Below are 14,838 nucleotides of genomic sequence, written 5' to 3'. Positions count from 1 at the left end.
ATATTATTTGCGTTGAAGACCAAAAGTGTGAGGCATGCCAAAGACTGTGTTAACAGATATGCTAAGAATATGGGTCAGCCATTATGATTTTAAAATAAATAGCGCTTGATAAATAATTATTTAAGAAACATCTCTATATATAATAGCATGCAATTTGAATGTTTCCAGGACATATTTCAAGTCACGAAGATACATTCAAAAATCCAGCAATTTAAACCACACAACCAAAGTTTGTATTCATAGCTCAATACAGAAGACAATATGCAACAAAATTTCGGGGTAAAATTGCAAATCCATAGGCCCCGTTTGGTTGGGGAAGATGAATTTTTGACATAACCAGGTTATCTTATAACCAGGTTTTCGGAAACCTGGTTTTGTGGTTTGGAAAGCCAATGGTCCGTTTGGTTGACACGGAAGATGAATATACTGTGGACCCCACAATATTATTAAAAAAACTGTCATAAAATTCAAAACCTGGTTTTAATTTCGAATTCCACCTTTTTGCTGGAAGAAACTTCTTCCAATTTTTGACCAAAATTGGAAGATGAAATTGAAAACCGGGTTATAATTTTAACCAACCAAACAACAAAGTTTTTTTGCAAAACCTGGTTTTGCCCCTGATAACCCGGTTTTGGCCCTCATCTTCCAGCAACCAAACGGGGCCTAGATTAATTTCAAATAACCTTCAAATGACAGGGACTTTAAATTCATGGGAAACATTTATATTTTTTTGATAGGTAATGGGCCAAAGCTTAAATTATTTATTATTTATTCATTATTATTATTTATTGAGATCAATTATTATTATGACTTAAGCTCGAGTAGACTTTAACCAAAGACCTCCCAAATGAGAGCCTCCCAATTTACCGTTGTGTTGTAGGCTCTTGCCTACATGGTAAACATTTTAGAAGCACGAGTAGAATTATATTTAACTTTGAAATGTTATCATATATCCTCTTTAAGTTCTGTGCCATTTTTGCAAAAAAATTAGTTACACCACCAGCAATAAAACAAATCATTTTCAGGCACAAATACCTCAAAATAAATTTTCTTATCATATTTAAGAAATTTGAGCAGAAAAGGAAACTGATATATAATATTGAATGATTCCAGTGTGCCATTTCAGGACACCAAAATGCATACAAATATTGAAAATTCCCTCCAAAACAACTAACATTTCTGAAACAAGTTGCATTGGACTAAATATTAACATTTGAACATACAATCATAAATACAGATATCTACTTGAATATCCCACAATTTACAAAATGAAATTGACAGATCAGTGCCGCAGATGATTATGTCAAGCAGTATTCCAAAATGTATAATTGCACTGGACAAATTGTTTACTAAATCAATAACTGAAATTCAAGTGACTTTAAATTTTATTTAATCTATTTTACAGGAATAAACCATTCTGTAACTGCCAAGTATAATATATTTAACATTAAAAACTCTTTTGAAGTAAGCTTTATATTTATATTAATGATAAAAGAACTTGTACATGCTCTAAGTCAAGATGGCTGATATGCCAAACCAAAATGAAGACTCCTGAGTCAAGCAGAATATAGAAAGCTAAGAACCTATCAAAATAACAGCTCCTTAAACAAGCAGAAAGACTTGACTATTCCAAACAGAAATAAACCTATATTAATATACTGTATGATCAACTAATCTGGTAACATTGACCATTTCACACCAAAATTTACCCAAGATATAACAAGAGAGTAACCACTCTTGGTCATTGAAAGCCTCCTCACCAGACGGCTCCATGGGATGTTGCTCCTGCATGAATTTTTTTGTGGAGGTGACCATCCATTTGGAGCCCATAGTTTGCTGAATGTCTGATTTTCTTCAAGACGGAACAACCATCTGCCACTCTGCTACAGTGCTGAAGGATAGTGATGGCCTTAAATTACCTAAGAAAGGATGCCAAACCACAGGAGATTGATTGAGAAAACAAGGAATTTCCACTGTGCCGGGAATACCTACTCCCAAACGAGCAGCCGCTACCATGAGCTCCAAGTCCCCAAGGATATCAATTGAAATAAAAAATCCTCCATTGCAATCCCACCATGAGCAACAAAACAAAAACGAGTCACAGGAAAAGAAAGAAAGACCTGCTGCTTCTGGAAAACGTCACAGAATAACCCTACACATGGGCTGTGGAAAAACATCAGAAAACCATAGCAGCCCTCCCTTCAGCCAGTAAAGACTCACAGCAATGCAGAGATGACATCTGTGAAAAAACAATGACTTCTGGAAAAACACAGTGCTATCGAGCTTGAGAAAAAGTGGCACAAAAAAACCACAAGCTATCAAGCAGGCATCAGTAAATGCAGATGTGGACAGAGCATCAACAGGAAAAAAAACAGCACCTGAAGAGGAGAGTCAAGGCTCACAGGTCGCAAAAAAGCCAAACTCATGGGCTGAAAAAAGGGGTCAGGTTGGGTGGCAAAACCATTGAAAATATGGCACAGACACAAGCCCGGGTCAAACAGAAACATTGTGGCCCAAACAACTTCTGCTGAGGAAAACTGCAATTTTTCTAAACGTGATTTTTTGTTGAGAAAGCCCATGAAAACCCTCGAACCAGAAACAACTACACATGATCCACAAATTTATTAAAAAGTCGTTCAAAAAACTTCTCAAAGATAATTTCCAGGAAAACACACTTTTTTTTGGAAACAAAAAAATCTTAGCCACTCTGATACCATGTTCTTATAAAATTGATATCCACAATAGAGACAAAAGGCTCTATTTATAAAAGATTACAATTGGATGTTTCTAAATGGAACACTCATTAAGTTTTAACAAAATGCCAAAAAGGAAATTTCCTAAACCCACTACGATGACCATTATAGAAAGTGAAACATTACAATATTATTTATACAAACAAGTGGCCACTAACATGAGCTCCAAGTCCCCAAGAATATCAGTTTTGACTAGCGTGTTGACCAGCTCCAACACTCTACCCTTGGGCTCTCCCAAATCTATGTGAATGTCTAAGAGCACTTTTGTAGAGAAATGTCATTGTCTCAATTGCATTTGTGTGCTGGAGATGTTAATCTGTCCTAAGACTTTTCTGAAATTGCAATTACACTGTCACTAGTTAAATCTGCGCTTCTTTTCTATTTGAAAATTGAAGGTGGTCATTTCATGTTTCTTCACCACTTTTGCTTCTAATTGTGAGTTATTTCCTGTCCTAGCTAAATTTATCTTCTCCCAACTGATTCTCCTCTCCTCTTGACTCACAATCATCTCTTCAATTGTCTCCCAATCACATCCTCTTGAGCATGGAGATCCTTACTTATATACTCCCCTTGCCATTGGCATCTGTGAGGTTGTGTATTTTCTGAATTTGTTGACACCTCTTTGCTAGAAGCTATCATTCCATTTCCTCTCTCACACAGAGGATGAAGTCTAGGCTATCCTTGCACAGACCCCCCATCTACAGCATTCCCATGCTCCTTAAAGGAATCTTATGCCCATTTTCCATTTTCCTTGCTTAAAAGCTTCAAAGCTTCTCTCTATATTCTCAAGTCATCATTCAATTTTACATTGCCTTCAAGTGTCCATTTCTGCACTGTGACAGATTTTGTCTGGAGTGAGAAGACAAATGCGCTCAAAAACAAACCACTCAGGCCTTTATTGACAAGTGTGATTCTTACCCACACAAGGCAACGGAACCAGCAGTTGCCATTGGTGAGAAGGAGATGAACAACTTAGGTGGATAATGTGTTCATTTAATTGATCACTGCAAAAGTGGCGATTTCAATCTATAGAATGAGATGGAAAATAGTATGAATTCTGGAAGTAGGTTACAAGACAGCAGTCGAACAGGTTGCCAGCGCTGAGTGCGACTTGGCTGCAAGAGGAAGAATAATGTGGCAAAGGCAGAGCATATCAAATTTGAAGGCTGCAGGATGGGAAATACAAGCTCCCACCTTGGAAAAGACCACTGAGCTTGTGTTGAGTAATTGGTAAAATGAGTGTTGACATAAGGGTACGATACCACTACATCTGCAAGCTATGCTGGGGGGACTAGGATAAAGGAAGCAACACCATTTTCGGCTAGGTTGGCGAGATCACCAGCTACTGAGCTGGCTTCACGGTAGACATGATTAGCAATTGTGTTTGGTATACAACCAAGCACTAGAAGAACATCATATTGTTATAAGAGAACTTGGAGATGCCAACTAGTAGTGGACTGTCTTCTGACCACATTGATCACCACTAGAGAGTCACGTTCAATCTCCAGATGAATAATTTTCCGTACCTCACAAAGGTTAAGCCGATGGAATAGGGCCTGAAACTCAGCCTCATTGTTGGTGCCCTGAACCAATAGGAGGAAAAGGTAGACATGGTCTAACCTTGTGAATTCTGAAGTATACAACCTGCCCTGGAAGGACCGGGATTTCCCCGAGAGGAACCCTCAAAGTTCAGCTTCACCCATCCAGCTAATGGAGGTTCCCAGGTTGCAAGGATCTGAAGGGTTAGAGAATCAACGCCACAAATCCAATTAACAGGGGAATTTAACGTTAAAATATTATTAAGGCCTTTCATTTGGGGTACTCCAGACTGATCGGTACCTTGTTTATGTGGTACCTATTGTGAGCAGGTTAGGCGGCAGCTCTGTCATCTTTTTGCTTAAGGGTTGCTGTCCTAAGTTCTAGGAGTACCGATTTATTGATGGGTGTGTTCTTTTACCCCCTTTCTCCCCAAAACTATGTGCTTCTTGGAGATCGTTTTTTAGTGGTGGGAGATGGACCTTCTTGTTCTCTTCTATTGAGTCTGGTTGGTTTGTTATTTTACTGCTGGAACGATGCTCTTGATAAGGTGATTGGAGCTGCTCGGTTTTTTTACTAGGGTCTCTGATTTGATTCACAGCTTTTGTCTTATCTCTGAGGTTTTTCTTATGATGGTTGAGATTGTTGATGCTGGTCTCTTCAAGTTATGGATCCTGCCAATCAGTGGTGAAGCCTGTTTGTTGATGTGGAGGTATTTGATCTGGGGCTTTGTTTGTGTACTCATTGCACTGTGGGTCCTCCTCATGCAATATATGGCATGGTGGAGGCCAAGCTATATTTGAGTTGTTTACTTTCTAAACTCCTTTTGGTGAGCTTCTGTTCTACTGCTTTGGCCTTGAAAAGATATGCTCAGTATTTTTTGGTGGCCTATTTTGTCAGGAACAGTTTTAGATATAGTTTGGTCCTTTTGGAGATGAACACTGGCATCTCTCTGGTTGTGTTTCTCTTCAACATGGTCTTACTTCTGTAAGGAATGAACATCTCATGGGTCAGAAGTGTTTCAGATTTGGCATGGTTTAGGTCTCCTTCATGAGCTATCAGATATATCTCTTTGAGTGGGAGAGTGGTATCCTTTCTGGAAAGCTTTGGGTCTTCCTTATGGGCTTGCTAATTTTATTTTCTATAAGGAAGACAAGGTATTTTCTTTATGTTGAGGCAAGGCTGCTTTCGGGCATTCTTGGTTCTGGATTCTTAGGCCTGAAGCTGCTGGATTATGAATGGATCTGGCAAGTTTTCGAAAGGGTGCTTTGACAATCCTGCTCCTTTTTTTTTCCTCAGTTTAGTCTGGGTTTCCTCTTTCTTCAGCTTTGTCATAATTGTGAAGTTGCCTCAACTGCTTGGGCCATGGTTCAGAAGAAATTAGGTTGGCATGGACCATTACCAAGAACTTTGAAGGATCGTTTTTCTGCTAGCCTCACAATTGGCCAGTTAAAAACTTAAAGGTACTATAGAACCAACAATTAATCTATCTAAAGTTGGCTATATTATTATATTGTCAAGGGTGCCGACTTGAACATTATTTGTATGTCATTGCTAAAAAATTAATAATAAAATATGATGCAATTGGTTGCATTGTAAAAACGGCTTGAGTTAATTGTTTTTAAAAAGTTCTAACAATAATACATACTTTGATGAATATCTTTCTCCGCATAATGTGTTTCTACGCATGATTGAAATGGACATTACTTACATGGCACTTCACTTGCTATTAATTCTAGGAACTAGTCATCAAACAAATTGCATGGATCCAAAAGTCCAAAGACAAAGCTAATAAGAAGTTATTACTTAAAAACAATGAGTTTGGGACAAAGGGTGTTGTTTTAAAATTGCTTAAGAACATGAGTTGTCCATGAGAACTTGACAAGTGTTGATAACAAGTTATTAATCCAACCCAAGCAATGAATAGACAAAAGAAAACAATATTTCCCTAAGTTTACTATTAAAGATGGCTTTCCTAATTTTCCAATAGCTTTACAAGATTTCTTCAAGTGACTGAAGATAATGGGCGCATCTGAATTAAGCCATATGGACACCCAAATTCTTATGAGACGAATATTCTACCATATGTCTTGGAACAAAACCTATGTTCAATCTTCCTTTACAAATACCAAATAAACAATTTACTTATTATGATTGTGTTGACAAATAGGGTCGTAGGCCCAAATCCCTTAAAGCGTATTGTTCTCTAGTTGTTAGTGGTGTCAAGCTCAGATCAAAAAACCTTGAACTCGTGAATGGGAAAGGCAAGGCTAGACCAATTTACTATGGCAAGTAAGACCTTTGCCTTTGGGCTTAACTAGACCTAGGGGGGCTTCTCTAGAAGTATCATGAATAGGATTAATCACAATTGAAGATTAATAAGTGGATAAATTTTGAAATAGCATGCAGTGTGCCCATAACCCCAAAAGCTATTACTAGGTCAATTACTAATCTATTGCTATAACCTCTATTAAGTTGATAAGCACATCACTACATGATAGAAGGGTGTAGGTAAGCACAATATGACTCTCTATAATGATAACTGCTATAGACCGATGAAGATATCTTCCCTAGTTATAAAATTGAATCATGAAGTGCATACAAATCTACTTCTTGCCCCTACTCTACTCGTGTACGGATGCCTATTCATTAATACAAATCTACTTCCTACTCCTACTCTACTTTTGTATGGAATTCATTAAATCACAAAGAACCATAAGTTGTGTATAAACATACACCACATACAACAGTATCTAGCAATTGAACATTCTTACTTATCCATCCCAAACTACAAAAATTCATATCAATAAAGAAATGACCATTACAAAGCTTGTAAAACATCAAAAAGTTGTCACAATATTAAATATTCATTATATTCATACAAGCAAACTAGCAAGAGGAAGCCCTAAGGTAGAACTTCTCAAATAATCCACAAATAAAAGAGAGTAGACATTAACTATGAGATCATTAACAATATTAACCTCCTTTAGCTATATTAACATTTGTTGCTCTAATGGCAACTAGACTTGAAGAGGTGGAAACCCCAAAAGCTCCTTTGGCTCACATCATGTGGAAAGTCAAAATAACCAACCTTTTTGGAAAAAAAATCGCCTCTTTGACACTCATTTATTTCTCTAGTGCTTTGGAGCCCGAGGAAGAACTTGTGGTCAATAGATGGGGCATACAAAGTAAGCTTAGTTCCTATAAAATCCACTAAAATAGTGGCTTGGAGCTTATGTCCAAATCAATTGCATCAAAAACATAACCATTACATGGATAGCAACATGGCATTCCTTCATTCTCTCTCGCTTGAAGTACAATTGTATCCACACCCTAAATTGATAATTGTTTCTAAATGAAAAAATCCCCTTGGAGTAATTGCAGATCAAATCTAGTCACTAATTGTGGCCTAGATTATACTAAGAGGTAGGTGGAAGTGAACAAAGCAAAACATGGATTTTGTAGGTAAAGGGTCAAGGAACTTCATACCAATACCATTCTTGACAAGTTAGTGATCAAGATTTACCAAACATTTGTGCCTTAAAGGGTGCAATATAAATAGGTCAAACCTAGCATTATTGATGAGATACATAGTGAAAAGCATCAATGATTGAGGTTCAAGGATACCAAGTAAAAGATAGCCAAAACTCCAACTCCAAAGGGTAACTTGGCATAAGAATCAAGAAATCAAAGATTAGAGGAAAAAAAGCATGTCGATACAGAATAGTGCTAAACACCACCAAAGACAAAGGAAAGTAAATGTTGGAAGAAAGGTATGACAAGAACTTTGAAAACCTAACAAGGAAAGGTGATAAGGGTGGAGAATGGATGAAAGGCATGTTTGGATGGGAGAGTCAAACACTTAAATGGGGAAAAAGGAAGGCATACTATGAAGAGGAACTCCAAAACTCTAACATAAGCATGGTACTTAGAAATTTGAACATAAAACCTTCACAATTAGAGTTGTTGGGCCCATTGCAACTTCTAACACATGATAGGCAATGATAGAGGGAAACACAAATGCAAACTTTTATCAAGAGAGACCCATTAGGAAACATCTCAAATGGGTAAAATCTATAATGGGCAGAATAAAGCAAAATCACATGAAGAAAGTAATGATTTAAGCACAAATGGACATGATCAAATTGGTTGTAACAAGTTGGATGGATGCCAAGTCAAATATATCTTGTTCAAATTTTAGGAAATCATACTTATGGGTTCCTCCATAGCGAGGCCACATAAATCTCACCGCTGACCAATTCTACGAGTACATTATCAATAAAGGGCCCTATGTATGCATCCCATCTCTTGAGCTTATCTTTATGTTGGATTATTATACATCTTGGATCACTTGAAATGTTTTATGATGCATCCCTAAGGTGGAGATGATGAAGATGGCTTGATTGATGCCTCTTTCAAGTTTGTAGCTGATCTTATGGCTTCTTGTAAGCTCAATCATTCATGGGGGATATTCTAATATGTTTGGTAAAATGACTCTACATGAGAAAGGTGAACAAAGATGATGTACATGTATGCATATTGGAAGGCTCTCTCACCCAAAAGAGTATTTGTCCCCTTTACCAAACCATTCATTTTAATTAGACTTTGTCATCTTCTTGCACTAGTTTGACCCTTTTTTTGGCTTCGTAGTATCATCTTTGATTGTTTATTACAATACGCCTACTTTGTCAAAACTTGTCAGCTGAAGAACTCCAAACCCGAGTATATATTTAGAGGACATCTATATTTGCACCTTCCAAAAAGACTCACCCAAAAGGGTATTTGTCCCCTTTACCAAACCATTCATTTGAATTTGACTTTGTCATCTTCCTACACTTGTTTGACCCTTTTTTTGGCTTTACAGTATTATCTTTGATTGTTAATTAATATATTATGCCTACTCCCTCAAAAATTGTTAGTTGAAGAACTCTAAACCCAAGTGTATACTTAGACCTTTATGCTTAGATCTCCCACAAATATATAGGGAATTTGCACATTCCAAGGATATACTATGTTTCTCAAGTCCATTTATATGCTCCTATTGCTCAAATTTGTGGGAATCTTCCATACATGAGATAATCATGGTGATGCCTAATAGTAGTGGTAATACATTAATTTATAATTGTATACTTCTCCTTTGATCCTCTAGTTTAGATTTTTTAAGCTGGTGAGAGTGGCCTAAGTTGAGATTTTCATATTGCAATCCATACTACAAGCTCATTTTTATAACTACCTTGATATTTCATGTTTAATATCGGTACACTTCAATTATTGCTCGTGGATAAAAATTTTGATGTGTAATTACTAAATTAGCCATTGGTTTATTGTGGGTCTTACATTGAGGTAGATGGAGCTTGCTTACAAGTATAATTTTAAATTTGCTTCAATTCCTAATTCTTGGAGGTTTGAGTTTAACTTACTATAGACTATTTGGTTATGTGGTTGCTTCTTGCAGAATGTGTGACTTGTTATAAGGATTCTTCTTAAGGTTGAATATATTTGGTTATCAAGCTTGATTTCTTCTTGATCCAACTAGCTTCAACAATGATAGAGCATGTGTACCCTTAAATGGTTTTGTTTGAGGCATTGGTGGTACATTGGCACTGACCCTTGGTTAAACCCATTTTGGTTTGGGTCAAGTCTAAATCATTCTTGAGTGGTCTCTAATAGTTCACTTGAACTTCTTGAGCTTGTGAGTGAGCTCTTGTCATTTGGGATTAAGGAAAGAAGCTTCATTAGGCTTTTATCTAATTAGTAATGGATGAAATTATGTTGGTTTCTTCTTTTACTAGTTTGCAAGTTCTTATCTGTGGAATATAGTGTTGGATTGGTCAATTACACTGGATGCTTTAGTTGATGGAGTTGATGGTCTTAAACAGACGTGCGTTGATAAAATTTCATCTAAGACTTTAATGTTACTACAACTTCTAGAGACCAACTTGTAGCAATGTAGAGCTAATAGAGAAATTGGGCTTTTCCTAGCCCACTACCCACAAATTATCCAAACAATCCTCTAGAAGACAACCACTTCAATCCTAAGACTCATTCTCAACACTTGAACAACATTCGATCATCACATTTACAATGAATACCCCTTGGTGTACAACTACTCACAACCCAAAAGACATACCCACCAAGATCTACGTCCACCACAAGGCCTGGATTCCACAAAAGGCATAGATTGACTTCACAACCATAAGAGTGAAACAAACTCACTCCAATACATCCATTTTATCATTAAACACTCGAACAATTCAGTCCCAATACTCCTTTGATGTTCCAACTTCACTTAGGGGTATTTGTGGCTTAGAGCACTAGTCTCCTACTAGCCCTATCAACAAGGTTTTTCCTCCTTTACTTTCAATCTTCACAAATGATCACCCTAACCAATTACAGTTTCAGACGCACTATTAGAAGATACACAATATACCTCAATTGCAGATTTTGACTCCATTTGCCAAGTTAAGCACAACTAGGCAAACAAACCTAATAGGCCTAATTAGGTCACATTTACAATGAAAGTACCCTCAATTGACGTGGTCTATTTAAAGCAAGGCATACAGTATTGCTGCTACAACATGAAAACACCAAATCCACCCTTGGATGGCACTAATCCACTCTCTTATGCTTTCTATACACTTGTTTCACATTTCTACAAGTTGTTCACATGGAGATGCCAGGACTAATTAGGTCACATTTACAATGAAAGTACCCTAAATTGACGTGGCCTCTTTCAAGCAAGGCATACAGTATTGCTGCTACAACATGAAAACACCAAATCCACCCTTGGATGATACACACTTGTTTTCAAATTTCTACAAGTCATTCACATAGAGATGCCCGGCTAGAGCTGGCTAATTGTCACAGATGCACTCACCTTCCTGCATGAAACCTTTTGAAACATATTGTACATTCCCTCTACTTGCTTTCCACCACTGGTTGTGGAAATTCAACGGTGAAAAGTCAAGACTAGGGCATTTTTGTGTCAAAACCCTGGAAAAGCAAGGTTTTCAGACCTTGTCACACCAAAATGACGATATCTTCTACCAAACCCAATGGAATTTGAGCAAGCCAAGTTCAATAGAAAACTAGTTCAACGCTCTAAACATCCATATAGGTTTTAGCCTCCTACCAATCTGTACGACACCATACAAAGGAATGAACAAAGAAATATGCAGGAAAAGACAATGAGTTTTATTGCTTCAAACTTCAAATCTTCAACTGCAGATGTGGGTTCAACCCAAAGGTCTTCAAATAGACACAATCTAACTCCCTGGAAAAGCAAGGTTTTCAGACCTTGTCACACCAAAATGATGATATCTTCTACCAAACTCAATGGATTTTGAGTAAGCCAAGTTCAATAGAAAACTAGTTCAACGCTCTAAACATCCATATAGGTTTTAGCCTCCTACCAATCTGTACGACACCATACAAAGGAATGAACAAAGAAATATGCAGGAAAAGACAATGAGTTTTATTGCTTCAAACTTCAAATCTTCAACTGCAGATGTGAGTTCGGCCCAAAGGTCCTAAAATAGACACAATCTAACTCCCACAACTGAATTTCAAACCTACATGACCATTGGGAGGAGTTATTAGGCCTAATTGACAAAGCTGCACAAATTGTAAAAATGTTGTCAAGCAACATTTTGACAACATTGACAATTTTGTAAAAACATTTACATCTGCCATCACAACTCTTCAAATCCTTCAACAATTGATCATTTCAGACCAAAAACATCCCTAAGGACCTAAATCCAAATTCCCTTCTCATTTACTGAACCTTTGATCAAAGTTGACCATGTTGGCTTATAAATGCCTAACATGTCAGTGGCCTTACTAATTGGGTCTTATTACATTACCATTTGGTCCATAGGACCTTATGACATCTAGGACACCTAATTGCATCCAATCCTACTCATAGCATACCATGAGCCTTCAGTTGTCTTCCTTATTGTTCTGAGGTGCTCCTGCACCATGCAGTCATTAAACGACGGATATTTATCATTATTGGCCTCAAGTACTAACCCTTGCAAGCTATTTACAAAATAGAAACTTCCTTGTTCACTCTGCATAAGTTTTGAAGAAGAAAATTGCATCTTTGGGGTGTCCACAGGAACAATAATGACATTCTTTATTTTACAATGAGGCAAACCAGATATATATCGCATAGAAATGATCTCCTACTTTTGGTGGTATATGGTATTAAACTGTAGGATATCAGGTGGGTCATATTTTCTGTTATATTATGTTAACAAAAATAAAATTTCTCTTCCATTATAAAAAGACAACAATATTATTGCAAAAATATCCTGCATAATTGACCAATATAAATAAACAAACAATATCATTGTATGCCTTCCAGAATTCAATCTGAGCAACTCTAGTGGAAAAGAAAAACCAATCTGAATACAAACGAAAGTCTCTCATAGGAGAACTCAAGCTAAGATGTCCACTCTTAATCAAACCTTCAGGGCCCGAAATCAAGCAATAACGCTTGGCAATAACATGTGAGATACCCAACATCATTCTACTAAAGTTGGAAATTCTATTCTCACAAACAATCTAACTTTGAGCTTTCCAGCACATTAGGTCAATGGAATTCAAAAACAATGCACCTATTCCAAAGCTATAAGCATGACAATTAATTAAAAAGCATTTTAAACTTTTAACAAACCAAGATTAATCAAGACGTGAGAAAAAGAATCCTTCTTTAAGATAATTTGATGGCATCATTATTTCAGACAGCTTCAAGAGACCCTGCATGCTTGAGGGATCCAATTAAAACTTGTGGATGAATAATAGGGATCGCCTTCTGGTAACTGTGACTTTGGCTTGACTAGTTTGCAAACCATTGACACCAAATATATGACCAAGTTCCCAAATTCAGATTTATTGAGCCAAAACCGAAGGGATCAAGACTTCTTGGGCTGGCCGGATTCAGTCTGGACGTCACATTTTACATTTTTTTTTTTAATTCTATATTTCTCAACTTTTAAAAAAGTTTACCTTCTGAATGAATCAGACTTTTCAAAGATTGGAAACTACGGTTGCCAGAGGTATGGGTTAATCGCATTTAGATTCCTAGAGGAACTGTTATACCAACATATCTTGCGAAGAGAGTAATAAGCCTCAGCGCAGTAGCTCACTTCATAAAAAATGTTAAAAATGGTATGAGCGCAGACCTCCCAATAGCATCTCTTTTTTTTCCAAGCCGATATCACATGCTTTAATCTTGAGACCCCGCTTGTCCTGATAAAACTACATGAATCCTCCCACTTAAATTCGTTACCAAGTTGTAGAAACATCCTAATGGGTCCTTATTGCCTAAAGAAATAAGGGGATAAATGAATGTCAACCACAGAAAATAAATACGTTAATTTCTTTATCTTGGATCGGAGAAGAAAATAAGTCGAACCTGTCCACTGCGCCCCAGAGTAATTGTGACTCTGGGCCGAGACATCAATTCTTTGAATTCCGCACTCTAAAATCCCTTCAAACCTTGCAACTTAACTCTCCAGAAAAACTTACAACGGATCTTCCGCAGCTCTCGGGAGTCCTGCCGGAACAAAATCATATACTTCAACGTGAGCATAAAAACACTCGTATGGTTCCATGTGAACATGCAATCTGAAAAACAGAATCTATTATTTACTGTACCTTTGGCAGCCTTCAGCAATGCATCGATCGAGCGTCCATCAGCACAACAGTATCTGTACTCCGCTTAGCCCTGTAAAATGCAGCGTTATAGGGAAGAGGAAATGTTTAGAAAATAAACCTTGCTTTTCACGGCAGTTGACGGGAAGAGAAAATGGTAAGAATGCAAAAGCTCAGATGACAGAAAGAAAGTTATGACAGGAAGACGTCCAAAGAAGTCTTGGGCAACGCGGAATTAAAGAAGGGGAACAAGGGTTTGTGTATCGGATGGGGAATCGAACCTGGGACCCCTCTATTTGACGAAATGCTCAGATCTTTTTTCTTACTATTTTTAATTCGTTCATATTTTTTAGTTTATACAAAATCGCTTACAGAGCGTACTTGATTATTTATGGCGTCGGATGTTAAAACGGGCTTACTATGCATATGAAGAAGGAAATAACCTATCCCTAGGCCTCTTATCATGCTCTTCATTATGAAAATGGGATAAGAGTTTAATACTAAATTTTGATAGTTGTTATCTATTAAATATAGAAGATTCACTTCTTTTTTTTAAATGCATAGATGTTTAGTTTATTGTATAAGTCATGCTATTTAAACTTGTTAACTATAGTGCAATATAGATTAGTCATAGAGGAAAACGGTGTGAGGAGCAAAGGAGCACTAAGGCGAGGAGTAGAGGATCGATAATTAATGGCACAAGGAACCAGAAAGCAAAGGATGGAATGCAGCAAACTGAGAAAGGTAAGAAATAGGAAAAGGCAAACATATTTGAAATATGGGGAGATGAAGTAGAGCAGGAGGTACTAATTGATGACTTTTGAGCAAGAATCAACAATGGATGGTAAGCTTATGAAAACCCTCTAGGACAGGTCACAATAGGTGTTGTGGT

General features: G+C 37.1%; 1 protein-coding gene across 1 annotated transcript in view; it reads right to left on the bottom strand.

Moving 5' to 3' along the window:
- The window catches only part of LOC149547891 (uncharacterized), a 45,659-nt gene extending 31,502 nt beyond the window's left edge, over positions 1-14,157 (bottom strand). The window contains exons 1-2 of the mRNA XM_089791941.1: positions 13,950-14,157; positions 13,708-13,848 (exon numbers count right to left, since the gene is read on the bottom strand). Of these exons, the coding sequence (XP_089648067.1) occupies positions 13,708-13,752 (45 nt within the window). The 5' untranslated portion in view covers positions 13,753-13,848; positions 13,950-14,157. The remainder of the gene's footprint in view (positions 1-13,707; positions 13,849-13,949) is intronic.
- Positions 14,158-14,838: the final 681 nt, after the last annotated feature.

The sequence above is a fragment of the Cupressus sempervirens genome, chromosome 7 (genome assembly GCF_028749045.1).
Source record: "Cupressus sempervirens isolate cs-2001-9-10 chromosome 7, ASM2874904v1, whole genome shotgun sequence".
NCBI classification, from domain to species: Eukaryota; Viridiplantae; Streptophyta; class Pinopsida; order Cupressales; family Cupressaceae; genus Cupressus; species Cupressus sempervirens.
Note: the sequence above shows the minus strand (reverse complement) of the source record. Positions and strands in the feature narration are given on the sequence as shown.